Source organism: Ylistrum balloti, unplaced genomic scaffold (genome assembly GCF_031769215.1).
Source record: "Ylistrum balloti isolate Yb309-2 unplaced genomic scaffold, AGI_CSIRO_Ybal_v1 Utg369716, whole genome shotgun sequence".
In the NCBI taxonomy this organism is placed as follows: domain Eukaryota; kingdom Metazoa; phylum Mollusca; class Bivalvia; order Pectinida; family Pectinidae; genus Ylistrum; species Ylistrum balloti.
The window spans coordinates 851338-864499 of NW_026781939.1; the positions used below are offsets into that span (position 1 = coordinate 851338).

Sequence of the window (13162 nt, forward strand, 5' to 3'; positions counted from 1 at the left end):
ATCCGGAACACTTCAAGATTTTCCATTGGTAGATGATCTGCGGGAATCGACCGAGGTGTTCCGACTGCTTTCTAGAATGCCTACTTCCTGGTTCACTGGATTTTATAGATAATTTCTAAAATTGAGGATTCACCTAAGTTTAATGGATTGTGTCAGTAAGGCGGATCGAAAACAGGGACACATATGCTTAACTTTTCACTCAAAGGTATGTTGATATTGTCGATTCAAGGAATTTACCATTGATCATAAATTTATCAAAAGGACAGCCTGACTGTCAAGACAGGGAAGTTGCTTTTACTCTTAGTAGTAAGCTGCACATATATACATGTATGCATGTATAATCCAACGCGTCTGAGGAGGCCAGATTTATTGTAAAATTGATTGTAATATCGAAACAGTATAATTGAAGCATATATCTTACTGTTCCAGTGACTTTTTGTCTGCTCAGTACAAGTGCAGTGTAAATTTCGCAGAAAAATATCGGAATTGCGGCTACATATTGTATATATAACTAATTGAAATTGGGAAGAAATGGTTCTTGTCTCCTGACTGGATGGATTAAAAAGATATAAAAGGTTTTCAAGTAGATATGTGATCATGGCTATCCCTCTAAAACAGATTACTTGAAATTAATGACAAATATATTGTTGTTTTTTTTTCATTTCTATAGAGAGGAATGTGTGACTGAACATCCCATATATGAGAGAACTTGACTGCATACAACATGGCTACCAGCTGGCCCCCTATTCTTCCATCCACTGTCAAATATTTTTATGGTCGGATCACACGAGAAGAGGCAGAGTGTATTCTGCAAGGACATGGAGCAACAGAGGGGCTCTACCTCCTTCGGGAGAGCATTGGAGTTCTTGGAAACTTTGCCATCAGTATCTGTCATAATAGCAAGTAAGATTTATTCACAACATGAAACTGAAATGTTTTTACAGTTTAAGGTTATGTGAACCAGGCATTTGATATCTTTCTTTGCGGAGACAATAAACAATATTTTAGTGAAATCATTTTTGACAATTATTCATGAAACAAGATGCTATCAACATCATTCCAATTAATAATTTGAAATGCAAAACCTGTATATATGCTTGCAGCTTATCAAATATATGTATATATATATTTATACAAAAGTAATTATGAGCTCTCATTTAAAAGTAGATTTATCCGAAAATCTTGGCCATTTTCATTGTGTTTATATTATGAATGCCACCTATTGATTGACTTTAACTGTTTATACAATATCATAGCTGGTTAAATATTCAATGAATTGTACGTTGAAAACATGAAACTATCAAATAGCAGGCAAGGAATGAAAAAAAAACAGAAAATGGAATTTTTTCATGTTTGTTACAATATTGTTTTTTGTTCCTTTTTTATTTCTTTCATCCTTTTTTATTTTCATATGATTGTGCTTCGTTTAATTCATGAAGGCTATATATTAGGACAAGTGTTTGATTTTAAGTTTGATTCATGTATTATACTATGCTTTTTTGGACTGAAAAACCTCTGGTAATACTGCTTTGTCTCTTAGCAGTTGACTTATTGAAATTCAGTCCCATTTATATAATTAAAAATGTATCTAAATAATTAACAAACTGGCATGGATAAGTTTTACAACAGCTGTCTTTCACTTTGTCAATTGACATTACAAGTCGTGAAAACAATTGTGATTTACACCACAAAGTGATAGTTATCCTGACCTGAAAGTTATGTGTACCCGGCATGAAACTGCATGAGTGTACCCTGTTCCCTTTGCAGCATTCACCATTACGCTATAGAGAAGCAGCATGATGGTCAGTATCGCATTGGTCAAGGCCGTCCATGCATTGGTCCTGTAGAATTGATCCAGCATCACCGTGTTGATATTGATGGCTTTATCACCGTTCCTACCCATCCTTGTAATCGACTCCCAGGCCAGTCCCCAATAGCCTTCCGTGGAATGACCTATGTTGACCTTGAAAATGCCTTATTGACTAAGGCAGAAAAAGAAAAAGTAGGACATTAAGTTATAGAATGCTCATGATCATAACTAAGCTTTGGTGTGGGTTTTTTCTTGTCAAAATAAGTTGAGGTATCAATATACATCAACTATTTTAGAAATCCTATTGATTATGATAGTAATTGTAAATACAGGAGTCTATACAAGCAGTGTGTAGATTTTAATTCATTATCAATAAATGATTGCTTTCATTTTGTTTGAAATATTGAGCAGATATTATTGTGTAACTAATCTCTTTAGCTCTCTGGTGTTGCTAAATTGTTGTGAATTTTATAATGATATAAAGGCAAGGCTTTAAAACAATGTAAAACAATGTATTACTGTGGATTTCTTCTTATTTCACACAACTGTACAATGGTGTATTTCTTTCAGATAAAACCAGAATCTATTTTTGGAGCCCAAAGACAGCACCTTATATTAAAGGTGGCACTGGATTTACACCAAAAACAACCATGGTTTCATAATAGAATTTCACGAGATGAAGCTCTACAGCGTCTGCAGAGGGACTCAGATCACCAGAATGGGAAGTTCTTGTAAGTTATCTGTTGGCTGTATAGTTTGATTCCAAATGAATCACACCATTTTTTAATCAACAGAATTTTTTAACTCAAAACATTCAAAGAAAATTTCTCTGCATTGAGTGTTTATCATAAACTGTAAATTTTCTGAAGTTGAAATTTTACTTGTTCAATGTAGCATTTTGCTCACAACCTGTTAGAGGGATAAATGATCCAACAGTATCAGAATAGATAATACTACTAAAGTTTTCACTTCACTTAATTTTCCTAATTTAAGTGAATTTAAAATTTTCAAGGATCAATTTTTAACACTAATGATGTGCAGAAATATCAGGTTTTTACAAAAGAGACTTTACTTGAATATCAGTAAAATTTCCCTCACATGTGGGTGAAACACTTCTACCAGTGTTTCCTATAGTTTTATGACACATTTCCACTGCATTAGTCTTTCATTACATAGATGGCTCATAAAATTGTTTGATATGGCAAATATAGTATCTGCATTGGACTGAAGTTTAACTAGAACAAGATTTTAACGCGAAAATCGAGAAAATAAGAACCATGCAAAAAAAACTTTTACTGTAATTGTTTTTCTAGTTACATCATTAAATTCTTCCATTGCTTTTTTGAAGTGTTCTAGTAGGGTTATATAAAATAATGTAAATTTAAATCACTACATGAAATATAAAGATAAACTACATATTCTAATAACAATTGAGAAACTAGCTTTAAGCTTATATTAATCATTCTTGTTAACCCATGACATTAGTGTCATGATACATGTTAGTAATCTGATTGCTTCAAACATCATTTGTCCTCACTTTGGAGTTGATGATCAGTTTAGCTGGTTAAACACTGTTTGACGTTTTATTGTTTTGTTGTAAGAAATATTTACTTAATATCATTTTCTTTGCAGGGTACGCTTACGTGATGACAAGAAATCTTTTGCCTTAACACTTATGTACATGAATGAGCCACGACACTACATTATACAGAAACAGTCAGGAGACGATAAGTTAGGAATTCCAGAAGGCCCCAAGTTTGATTGTCTGCTTATGGTAAGGGACATAATTTTCACAACTCATAAGTGAAAATCTTGATAAACACAGTGAAAGTTTATCTCTTATCCTCGGTAAATCTTGGGCAGCTATTTTGTTTCATTATGATAAGGGGCATAACTCATCTCATCTCCTGAATGAAAGTCTCACTGAATGTGGTGAAGGTTTTTCTCTTAAACCTTTTGACACCAATATTATGTCATCTTGGTACAAGGCAGTACTCTATGTACCCCCTATTACAAGAGCCACATTCAAGATGGTGACAGTAAGTTTTGAAGTCTCTTATTATATTGCAGCCTCATCAAAAAGTGCAAAACAAGGACATGTCTGTGAAAAATCACTCACAGAAAATAGATTCTTTCAGCATCAGCAGCTATATGATATTTATTAATGGGCATCCTGTAGTAGGGGACATCATTCTATTATTTTGCTGCACATGCAGATTTGTTTTTAACCTTTCCTCATAGTGAAGACATTTTAGAATGACATCCTGTAGCCTACAATGTGCCATACTAGAGGTTGGTTTTAACATAATGTACTACATTTTGGTATGTACATACAAAAAGTTGACATAATTATTGTCCTGACATGCTTAAAGATGATGTTCTGTGTCTTGAGTTTATCAACAAGCTCAATTTTCTGGTTTTAAATAATAGTAGTAAAATATTATATTCCATGTTGGTCAACACTGTGATATTCATTTGTATATTTAAAAAACAATGACAATAGTAAATAAAGAATATCTTCATTATTTTTGCATTTTATTTCAATCTTCTTTGAGAAATATTACTTTAGTGTTGTATAGGAAACAATACATAACATTTATATTTCAGATGAAATCTACCATTGAATAATTCATCTCATTATTATGTTCCAGATGATAGATCACTACCATAACAAGTCAGACGGTCTGTTATGTAAACTTACAAGTCCCTGTGTGGTTCCAGGATATGACACCAAGAAGCTATCTAGTAAGTCTTGGCAGTATGTGAGAGGTGACGGGGAGGAGGGTAAATTGGGAGAGGGAAATGAAAAGGAAAGCAACATAATGAAAGTTTGCTTTTGTTTGACGCTGGGTTCATAGTCCTGTGAATACCAAGGTTCATTTGTGATGAGTTTCCTTGTAGTAACTGGTGACTTCCTCACTGAACAACATATAGGAGTTATGTTGCTTGTCATCAAGATCAGTTGTGGTAAAGTGTCTTTCTCAAAGAGATATCTAAAACAGATCAGACTGATCTGTTTCCATGCACCTTTAGAACAATAACTACTATGGGTAGAGAGTGATGAAACCACCCACCTGGGATCTTCACTTTAAGTTGCCCAAGCCTATGCTTTACACACTGATAAGTAGTTATAGCCTCTGTATAATCAAAGGACAAAATCAAATGAGTGCTAAATAGAGTTAGGGAAAGAAACAGACAGGATAGTACACAGAAAGCTGAAATTAAAGGAAGAATAAGGAAGGAAAAGAAAGTTGGAAAGGAAGGAAACATGATAAAAGGAAAATGATCCTAAGAACATGGAAACAATGAATATCTATAACAATCAATTATAAAAATTAATATTTCTTATAAACTCTACATTTGTGTGTGAGAAAGACTGGATAGTGAAGGAAAAAAGACAGAGAAAGGAAAGAAATTATCAAATGAGAAAGGGAAAACATTATGGCGGGGGGAGGGGAATAATAAAGTTCTTAACCCAGCTTTCCATACATATCAGATATAAGGGATGGTTGTGGTGATAATGCTGTACATGAGTTTGAGTTATTGATGAAGACTGAGATCTGGCATCATGTTGCTTTTTATCACCATTGTTATAACAATTATCATTGTAATATGGATTTTGTTCTGATTGATTACAGAATACCTGGAGAGTTGTAGCAATAATGTAAGCTACACAAGTTCAGCTATTTTACAGCGTCAAAGCAGTGGAGAGCGTAATGTAAGCATTCTGCTACTAATAATTGGGTTGAAAATATAAGAACCTGTCTGTGAAAATTATTTAATAATAATTCTCGGTTCATCTTGACTCATATCTGTAGATCATTTGTTCAATCTACCTCTACAAAACTCTTTTTTTTTTGGCTTCATTTTATTTAGCAACCACTAAGTCCTACGTCACGAACCCCAAGTACAAAACGACAGCTACCTGCTACCCCGAAAGAGGCCACCAAAGTTGTCAACCAAAACGGTGCTGCTAATCGTCCCTCCTTGCCTTCCTCACGAAGGCCAAGTCTACCTCCACTACCAGCGCGAGATGTTTTAATCAGGGGCGAGTGGGATCCCCCTGAGGGTAAGCTACAACTTACCTGACAAACATTCACCTAAAGCTATCAAGTTAACACAAATGGATTTCATTTGTGTAATGAATACTATATAAATTAATGCAAATTAAAATACATTTCATATCATGTTTATTCTCTCAAGAAATCAACTATTGTAAAATTATATATATTTGTTAAGCTCAAAATTTTTATGGTTTTACAAAAATATGCATTTTCATTGGAACTTTGTGGATAAATCTTTTCTCACAAAACCCAATATTACTATTATGTATGTAGATCTTTATCTGCTTATCAAATCATTTACACATAAACTTGTGGATAAAGAGTAAGCACTGATTCAACTAAAATCCCGTACAAAAACTTATTTTACAGCACAAAGGACATACAGAATATACATGTATACTTTGCCTTCTTGAACTTCATTTCAACTATCCTGATTTTTTTTAAATATAAAATATTTGATAATTATCCTATACTTTATTGTAAATGGAAAAATTGATTAAGACATTAAACATTCCCAGGCTATAAGTTTAAGTTTTTTTTTTTCTACTAATAAGTTTTTTTTTGACAAAGCATGTTTTTGGGGAAAAAACATGAATGCTTCGAAAACTGATTGTATGGTATATGAAAAAACAATGAAATTAAACTCAAGACATATAAATGTATTTTGAAATATAAATAAGTCTGTATAATATATTGATTAATATTCTTGCTTTGTAGCTAATTCAAGAAGTAGAATAGCTATGGATGAGGTGGATTCTAAGATCTATGACACAGTGCCTCGAAACAAAGAGACATTCAACCTGTCAAGGGACCAGATCGTCCTGGAAGGAGATTTGGGTAAGATGGACCACTGATGAAAACCTCATGTTAAACATTTTTCCTATGTATATGGTCATTCTTTCAAACAAAATTATAGATGTACTAAAACAATTAAGTTTAGAAAAGAGTAAACATAATGATAAGGAAGTGAACTGTTGTCAACTGACAGGATACATAAGGGACCCTGTTTTGGCAGATGTTGTTAGATAACAAATATATTGTGTGGATATGTGATTACAATTAGATATAAATACCAGATACCACCAAATAATACATGGTGGAGGTTATAGGTACCACGGTTATTAGATGACAGGATGGAGATTGTAAGAAAGCATAGGACTGAATGGAACTCATAGGTCAGCAAATGACAGGATGGAGGTCACAGGTCAACAAATGTATAGATTAATTTGTGAAAATCCGAAGGCTTATCTTCCTGACTACATGAAAAACATATGTGTGTTATTTCATATTAATTAACAAGAAAAATCTTATTTTATTCAATTAAAATTTTTCCAGATTTTTCTTTTCCAAATTCAAATGCTTCCAGTGATGGATACAATGTACATGCGTGTGATGAGTTTTATTGTTTACTTTTTACTAACAACTGCCTGAATAACTGCTTTTGTATCAGCAACCAAGTACTTGGTTTTATTTTCCTTAGTGTCACTAAATGATATTTTCTATAACAACAATCCAACTCTAAAAGGTACAGTTATACAAATGATCTATTGGTGTTGAAGATGTAAAACAATAAATGTGACTTCATTTTCATACAGGCTCAGGACAGTTTGGTTCAGTAAAGAAGGGAAATTGTACACTACGTAGTGGCAAGGTGATCCCTGTGGCAGTGAAAACACTGAAAAATGAGGACATTTCTGGTCAAGCAGAGGTCTGTCAACTTGTCACTAGCTAATCTAAGTTTATGAACACTATTGGAAGACCTTTAATACACTGAAGCTTTATTTCTCCGAACCTATCATAAATGATAAATTTGCATAGATTCCAGAGAGACACAGTTTCCTCAATTTTACTGTAGTTATTATAGTTCTGTTGTTGTAATTGACTCACTTATAGTATGATACATAAATTTGGGAAACTATTCAATTGCATACATGGTACAGATATCATATTTTACTACCATGGTTACTGTCAGTTGATTACTCATGTTGGAAATCACTGTTTCCAAATATGAAACTAGTATTATCATTTTAACAGATGAAAAGAGAAGCAGAATTAATGAGCCAGCTGGTAAACCCATACATTGTCCGAATGATTGGTAAGTAGGTGGTGATATCTTAGGACCATTTTTTAAATACCATGAAACTTACAATTTTTGGGTAAAGAAATGTATCTTATTAATTTACTGGTATTTTCACCAAACCCTCTATACCTGAGAATATTAAATGCTTAATTCCACTACAAAGGAAAGTACCTTGTATGTACCAAATTTTCTGATCTCACTTACAATACCACCTTCTTCTGGAAACATTGAAAGCATAGTATCATATGATAGATCTACATGTGGAGTTATGGCCCTTTTTATATTTCCTACTTTTTTCATGCTTGCTACACATATGTCCAGGTGTATCTTTAAAAGATTTTGTAATTGTTAAACTCAGATATTCTGCCTCAGGTAATGTACAGTACAATGGTCCTTTGTTCCTTTCGATATGACAATTTGTTTGGAGCATAGACATTTATTCCTAGCATGTTTTTCCATCAGTATTAGAAAATTTGGAGTAGGGTTTGTGCTCTTCATACAAAACATTAGTTTTTGTTAATTTTTGTGATATGGAAGATGATCCAGATGTTACCTCCCTTTGTACATTATACCTACCAAGCTTTTCATTCTATATTTCACCATTGAAAAGTATAAGATAAGATATGAAATGTTACAGTAATGCTTTCACTGTTAAATTTGTTAGCTCAGTATTTGCCTAGCAATATTGTGGTGAAAATAGTGAAAAAATTAGACACTGGCAAAAAAAACCCCAGTTTTATATCAAGATGATACAATTTCTGATGTTTTTTTGTGTTGAGAAAAATCAGTCATCTTAATTGAACAAGAAGGAATTTGAAATGTTTTTGCAATGTTTTGATAGTCTTATCAAAATTTAGCATGGAATAAAAGTAGATGGACGGCATGACCACCTAAAGAATTTTCTGTCAATTATTACCATTTTTTATATGTCAATCAGACAGATTTATTTTCAACAGTATGGCATTGTATTTATCATTTCAATCAAACATTTGAAACTATTTGTAATATTGACAGCAGATTTTTCAATAATATTTTTAATTTCCAACATTAGTATAAAATGTACTAAATCATTATAATAAGATTATATCAGTGATTGGTTTAATGCACAAACTGCTTTACTTTGGACAGGGGTGTGCAGTGCTGACAATATCATGCTTGTCCTTGAACTTCTGCCAAGTGGGCCTCTCAACAGTTACCTCAAAAGTCACAAGTAAGTAATGGTCACAGCCATCGACAAGTAACTGCCAATTTAGGTAGCTGTGATTGGCTGAAGGGTCAGTCTTTGCAATGTGGTTTCACCAAAGAAATAAGTAAACATTCAGAATGTTGTCTATTTAGATGCTATATCAGTCTTATAAAATTTTGTTTTTATGATTTCTTGCTAAAAAATCAAAATTTTTGTGATAAATAGAATCTTGCATATTTTTTTTAAATGATATTAACGGATGAAATGAAACTTGTCACAAATTTTTCACTTACCTCACCAAAGGCTTTGTGAAATATAAATTTCTTAGACATGATTCATAAATCTCATATGAAATAGAAATTCCTGTGAGATATATGTATATCTTAAGTGGGCATTTTAAAAGTGTTTTTTGTATTGTGTTTTGCCATTGTGTATTTGTCAAACTACTCAACAGGGCTTTTATTTCATTGTCAATAGAGAAACCCCACAGTGGAATGTGTGCGAACTTATGTGGCAAGTAGCAGAAGGCATGAACTTTTTATCCAGTAAGAACTTTGTTCATCGTGATCTTGCAGCCAGAAATGTGTTACTCAGTAATCCACACACAGCAAAGATCAGTGACTTTGGGATGTCAAAAGCATTGGGGAGGGAAGGAAACTACTACGAGGTATGTGTTAATACTACTAACTCGTTGTCAGTGACAGATGGCTGTCTCAGGACAAAAAGAATGGCAATTAATAATGATTCCCTATCTGATATGTACATGTACCAGAGATAACTTAGAAATGGCCCATATATAAGAATGTTTTCAAAGTAGATTTCTGAAGTTGATCATTAAAGCGTGTATCTTACCATTTCTCCCAATGTTTTAAGTATGTATTGAGGCTTTGAGAAACAGTACCTGAGACTGTTTGAATTTTCACAAACATGCTTCCATGCTTAGATTGCAATATATATACATGTATATTTGAACATGGAAACACAAGTGATAAAGGAAGACATTTTTTTTACTTGTGCCCTATCCAGGCCTCAAACTCACAATCTACATCACCAAATTGCCTAGCCAAGAAATTAGACAAATGCCATAATGAACTACCCCATCCCCATAAAAGGAGGTTTGGAAACTGCAGTGATACACACTCACAAATTCCTGACATGATCACATGTCTAATTGTCTATTATGTCTATTATATGAGAACCCGGATCTCAATGTATATATACATGGATACGAATTGTACATAGTTACAATTTTGACAGGAAATTCAAATCTGAATAAATATAAATATTCCATTATGTTGCTTCTGAATGTGTTAACTGAATGTTGTATACATACAGGCCAGTGAGGCAGGAAGATGGCCTCTGAAGTGGTATGCCCCTGAATGTGTATACTACTGGAAATTTGACACCAAATCTGATGTATGGAGCTATGGAGTTACACTATGGGAGGCAACGTCTTATGGTGAAAAACCTTACAGGGTCAGTATTTGTTGTTCATGAAATTAAATCAAACTTTAGTGACACTTTTCAGTAACGGTGTCCTTTAATATTTGATAAAATTCTGAAGTTGCAAATGAGTTTTGCTTTATTATTTTAGACACATACCTTTGATTCAGGCCTAACAGGACTGAAAAGCATCACATCTTATTCTTACCAAAACTGTAAAAGAATTTTGGCCAAACTTGTTGTATGTAGTAATGGTGAGTACTGGTAATAAACATTAAATGTATTTCATATTAAATGTAGTTTGCTGTAATATTTTTACCTTGTGATTGCTTGGTTTATGTCTGTTAAACTGTGTTCTATGTATGTTTAATGTAGAGGATGAAAGGTCAAGAAATATTGGAGTTTGTGGAAAGTGGTAGAAGGCTGGACAGACCAGAGCAATGTCCAGATGATATTTACCGTATCATGATGGAATGCTGGAGATACGAGTATGTTTTGTCTCCTTTGGCACATTACTTTCCAAAGCCCATTTTGTTTTAAAAACAGAAGCATAAATTTTACCAAATTGGTTTGACATTATTTAATGCAGGTCTCAGAATAGAGTATATCAGCGTCACAACACCCTAGATACAACATATGTACCTACATGGATTTTATTTTAAATCAAAATGAGGAAATTCTGAATTTACAAATTTAAGGTATCCTGGAAACATTGATTAAAATTAAAAATAAAAGAGGAAAGAACTTTCTATGTATACTGAAACTATGGGTTTGGGTGTACAAGGAAAAAGGATATTTGTTTCAGCAATACTGAAAATCTCTAATCTGTTTCGTTACATTTCAGGAAAAGAGAACGGCCATCATTTTCTGAGTTAGCTGTGAAGATGGAATACCAGTTTAAAAGTCTGCAGCAAGATAATTACTGAGCATATCAGGTTATACTGGTGACAGATTTCACTCTTCTGTGTTGGAGGGCAGGACTTATCGTACTTATAATCTGTCCTTAATTCTCTGTGTGATATTCAACACAGTGCTACATACATTACTGGTGACAGATTTCACTCTTCTGTGTTGGAGGGCAGGACTTATCGTACTTATAATCTGTCCTTAATTCTGTGTGATATTCAACACAGTGCTACATACATTACTGGTGACAGATTTCACTCTTCTGTGTTGGAGGGCAGGACTTATCATACTTATAATCTGTCCTTAATTCTCTGTGTGATATTCAACACAGTGCTACATGCATTACTTGTGGGTGTAACATACATTACTGGTGATTATAACATATATTACTGGTATACCACAAAGTCATAATGGATAATTGACATCGAACATACTAATTCAGCTTCACATCAAGCGGAGGACAAGCCTAAACACAAAGAATGTTTCTGTCTTTCTGAGGCTGAAGTTAATCCATGAAAGTCTGTTCTAACTTTTTCCTATAGGCCAGCCACATTTACCATATTTGGTAGTGGATGGTATCAGACACATATAAAACTGTAAACTAGTATTGTTATTGAAGTATGGTTATTAATTATTAACCATCACATTTACTGAACAAATATAAAGCTATACCAATCAAAGCCTAGTATAAACACTGAGATGTTGTTGTTTTTTTAGAATATAAGAGGCAATATATGAATTATGTACATTGTGTAAATATATTTCTATAAATACAATGTGTATGGTGTGAATGTAAGTTGGAGAAGTATGTGATATCATATAAGGGCTATTCAAGTACAATATCTGCCCCATGTCAGAAACCTAGGTTTTGAAGGGTACCATCCTTAGAATTTAATTGATGATTTACTTAGAAGTAATAGGCCAAAAACATGAACTGTGGATTAAATTAATTATTTTGGAATCCTGGGATTAGGTACCAGGTAGTTGTTTTACTGGAATAGCCCTAAGTCATATTGGTTTCTGTGAAACATTAGAGTGACAGTGTAAAGTCAGAGGGTTGTTCCACCTGACACAGCAAGGGAGGCATGTCAGGAATCTGTCACAAAATCATAACATTTAAAAATCATAGAAAATAAATATGTTACTTCCATTAGTTCTTAATTATCAAAAGAAAAGTGAAAGACTTATTTCTACTGGGGAATATCTGCATGATATACTTTTCATAAAAATCCTTCTACTTACATGTACTTATTAGATACTGGAGTATCTTGTGATAATTGATACCATATCAGTATATATTTACTTCTAATACTCAGAATCTAAGCATAACACATGTCCAGTTTATATAAAAAAAATGATGGAATAAAGAAGCGTATGTTGTGTAGTTTCGCTGGTATGCTTCCTACACCTCATTCTGTGGAAATTTTGTCTTCACTCATAAACAGTATGACAGATACAGATGTAGGGTTATAATTTGGTACGTAGTTGTATGATAATAATATACAGGTCTAGTTCAGATTTAGTTTGGTTCATTCAATTTTTTCTGGATCATGGATATGTAACTCTTTAGATTTTGAGCAATTTTTCTCTAAAATTGTAGGATGTTACTCCAATTGGAATCTTAAAAATATCACTAAAAAAATGTGATGAAAATGTCTAGAGTACACACCCAA

At 33.2% G+C, this 13162-nt stretch overlaps 1 protein-coding gene across 1 annotated transcript; it reads left to right on the forward strand.

Moving 5' to 3' along the window:
* Nucleotides 1–156: 156 nt before the first annotated feature.
* Nucleotides 157–12768, forward strand: LOC132565337 (tyrosine-protein kinase SYK-like). The gene is made up of 16 exons (XM_060229985.1): nucleotides 157–205; nucleotides 671–903; nucleotides 1768–2002; nucleotides 2381–2541; nucleotides 3443–3584; nucleotides 4462–4555; nucleotides 5449–5528; nucleotides 5687–5879; nucleotides 6592–6711; nucleotides 7470–7582; nucleotides 7909–7969; nucleotides 9083–9164; nucleotides 9618–9807; nucleotides 10476–10616; nucleotides 10959–11071; nucleotides 11428–12768. Exons 2-16 carry the CDS (start codon nucleotides 725–727, stop codon nucleotides 11507–11509), a joined length of 1986 nt encoding a protein of 661 aa, XP_060085968.1. The 5' UTR covers nucleotides 157–205; nucleotides 671–724; the 3' UTR covers nucleotides 11510–12768.
* The last annotated feature ends 394 nt before the right edge of the window (nucleotides 12769–13162 follow it).

Bases quoted from the DNA above. Each gene is read 5' to 3' on its own strand.
- LOC132565337 (XM_060229985.1), top strand. From the start codon at position 725: ATGGCTACCAGCTGGCCCCCTATTCTTCCATCCACTGTCAAATATTTT. The intron at 2,003-2,380 runs GTAGGACATTAA...TATTTCTTTCAG, and splicing joins CTAAGGCAGAAAAAGAAAAA to ATAAAACCAGAATCTATTTT. The intron at 7,583-7,908 runs GTCTGTCAACTT...TCATTTTAACAG, and splicing joins ACATTTCTGGTCAAGCAGAG to ATGAAAAGAGAAGCAGAATT.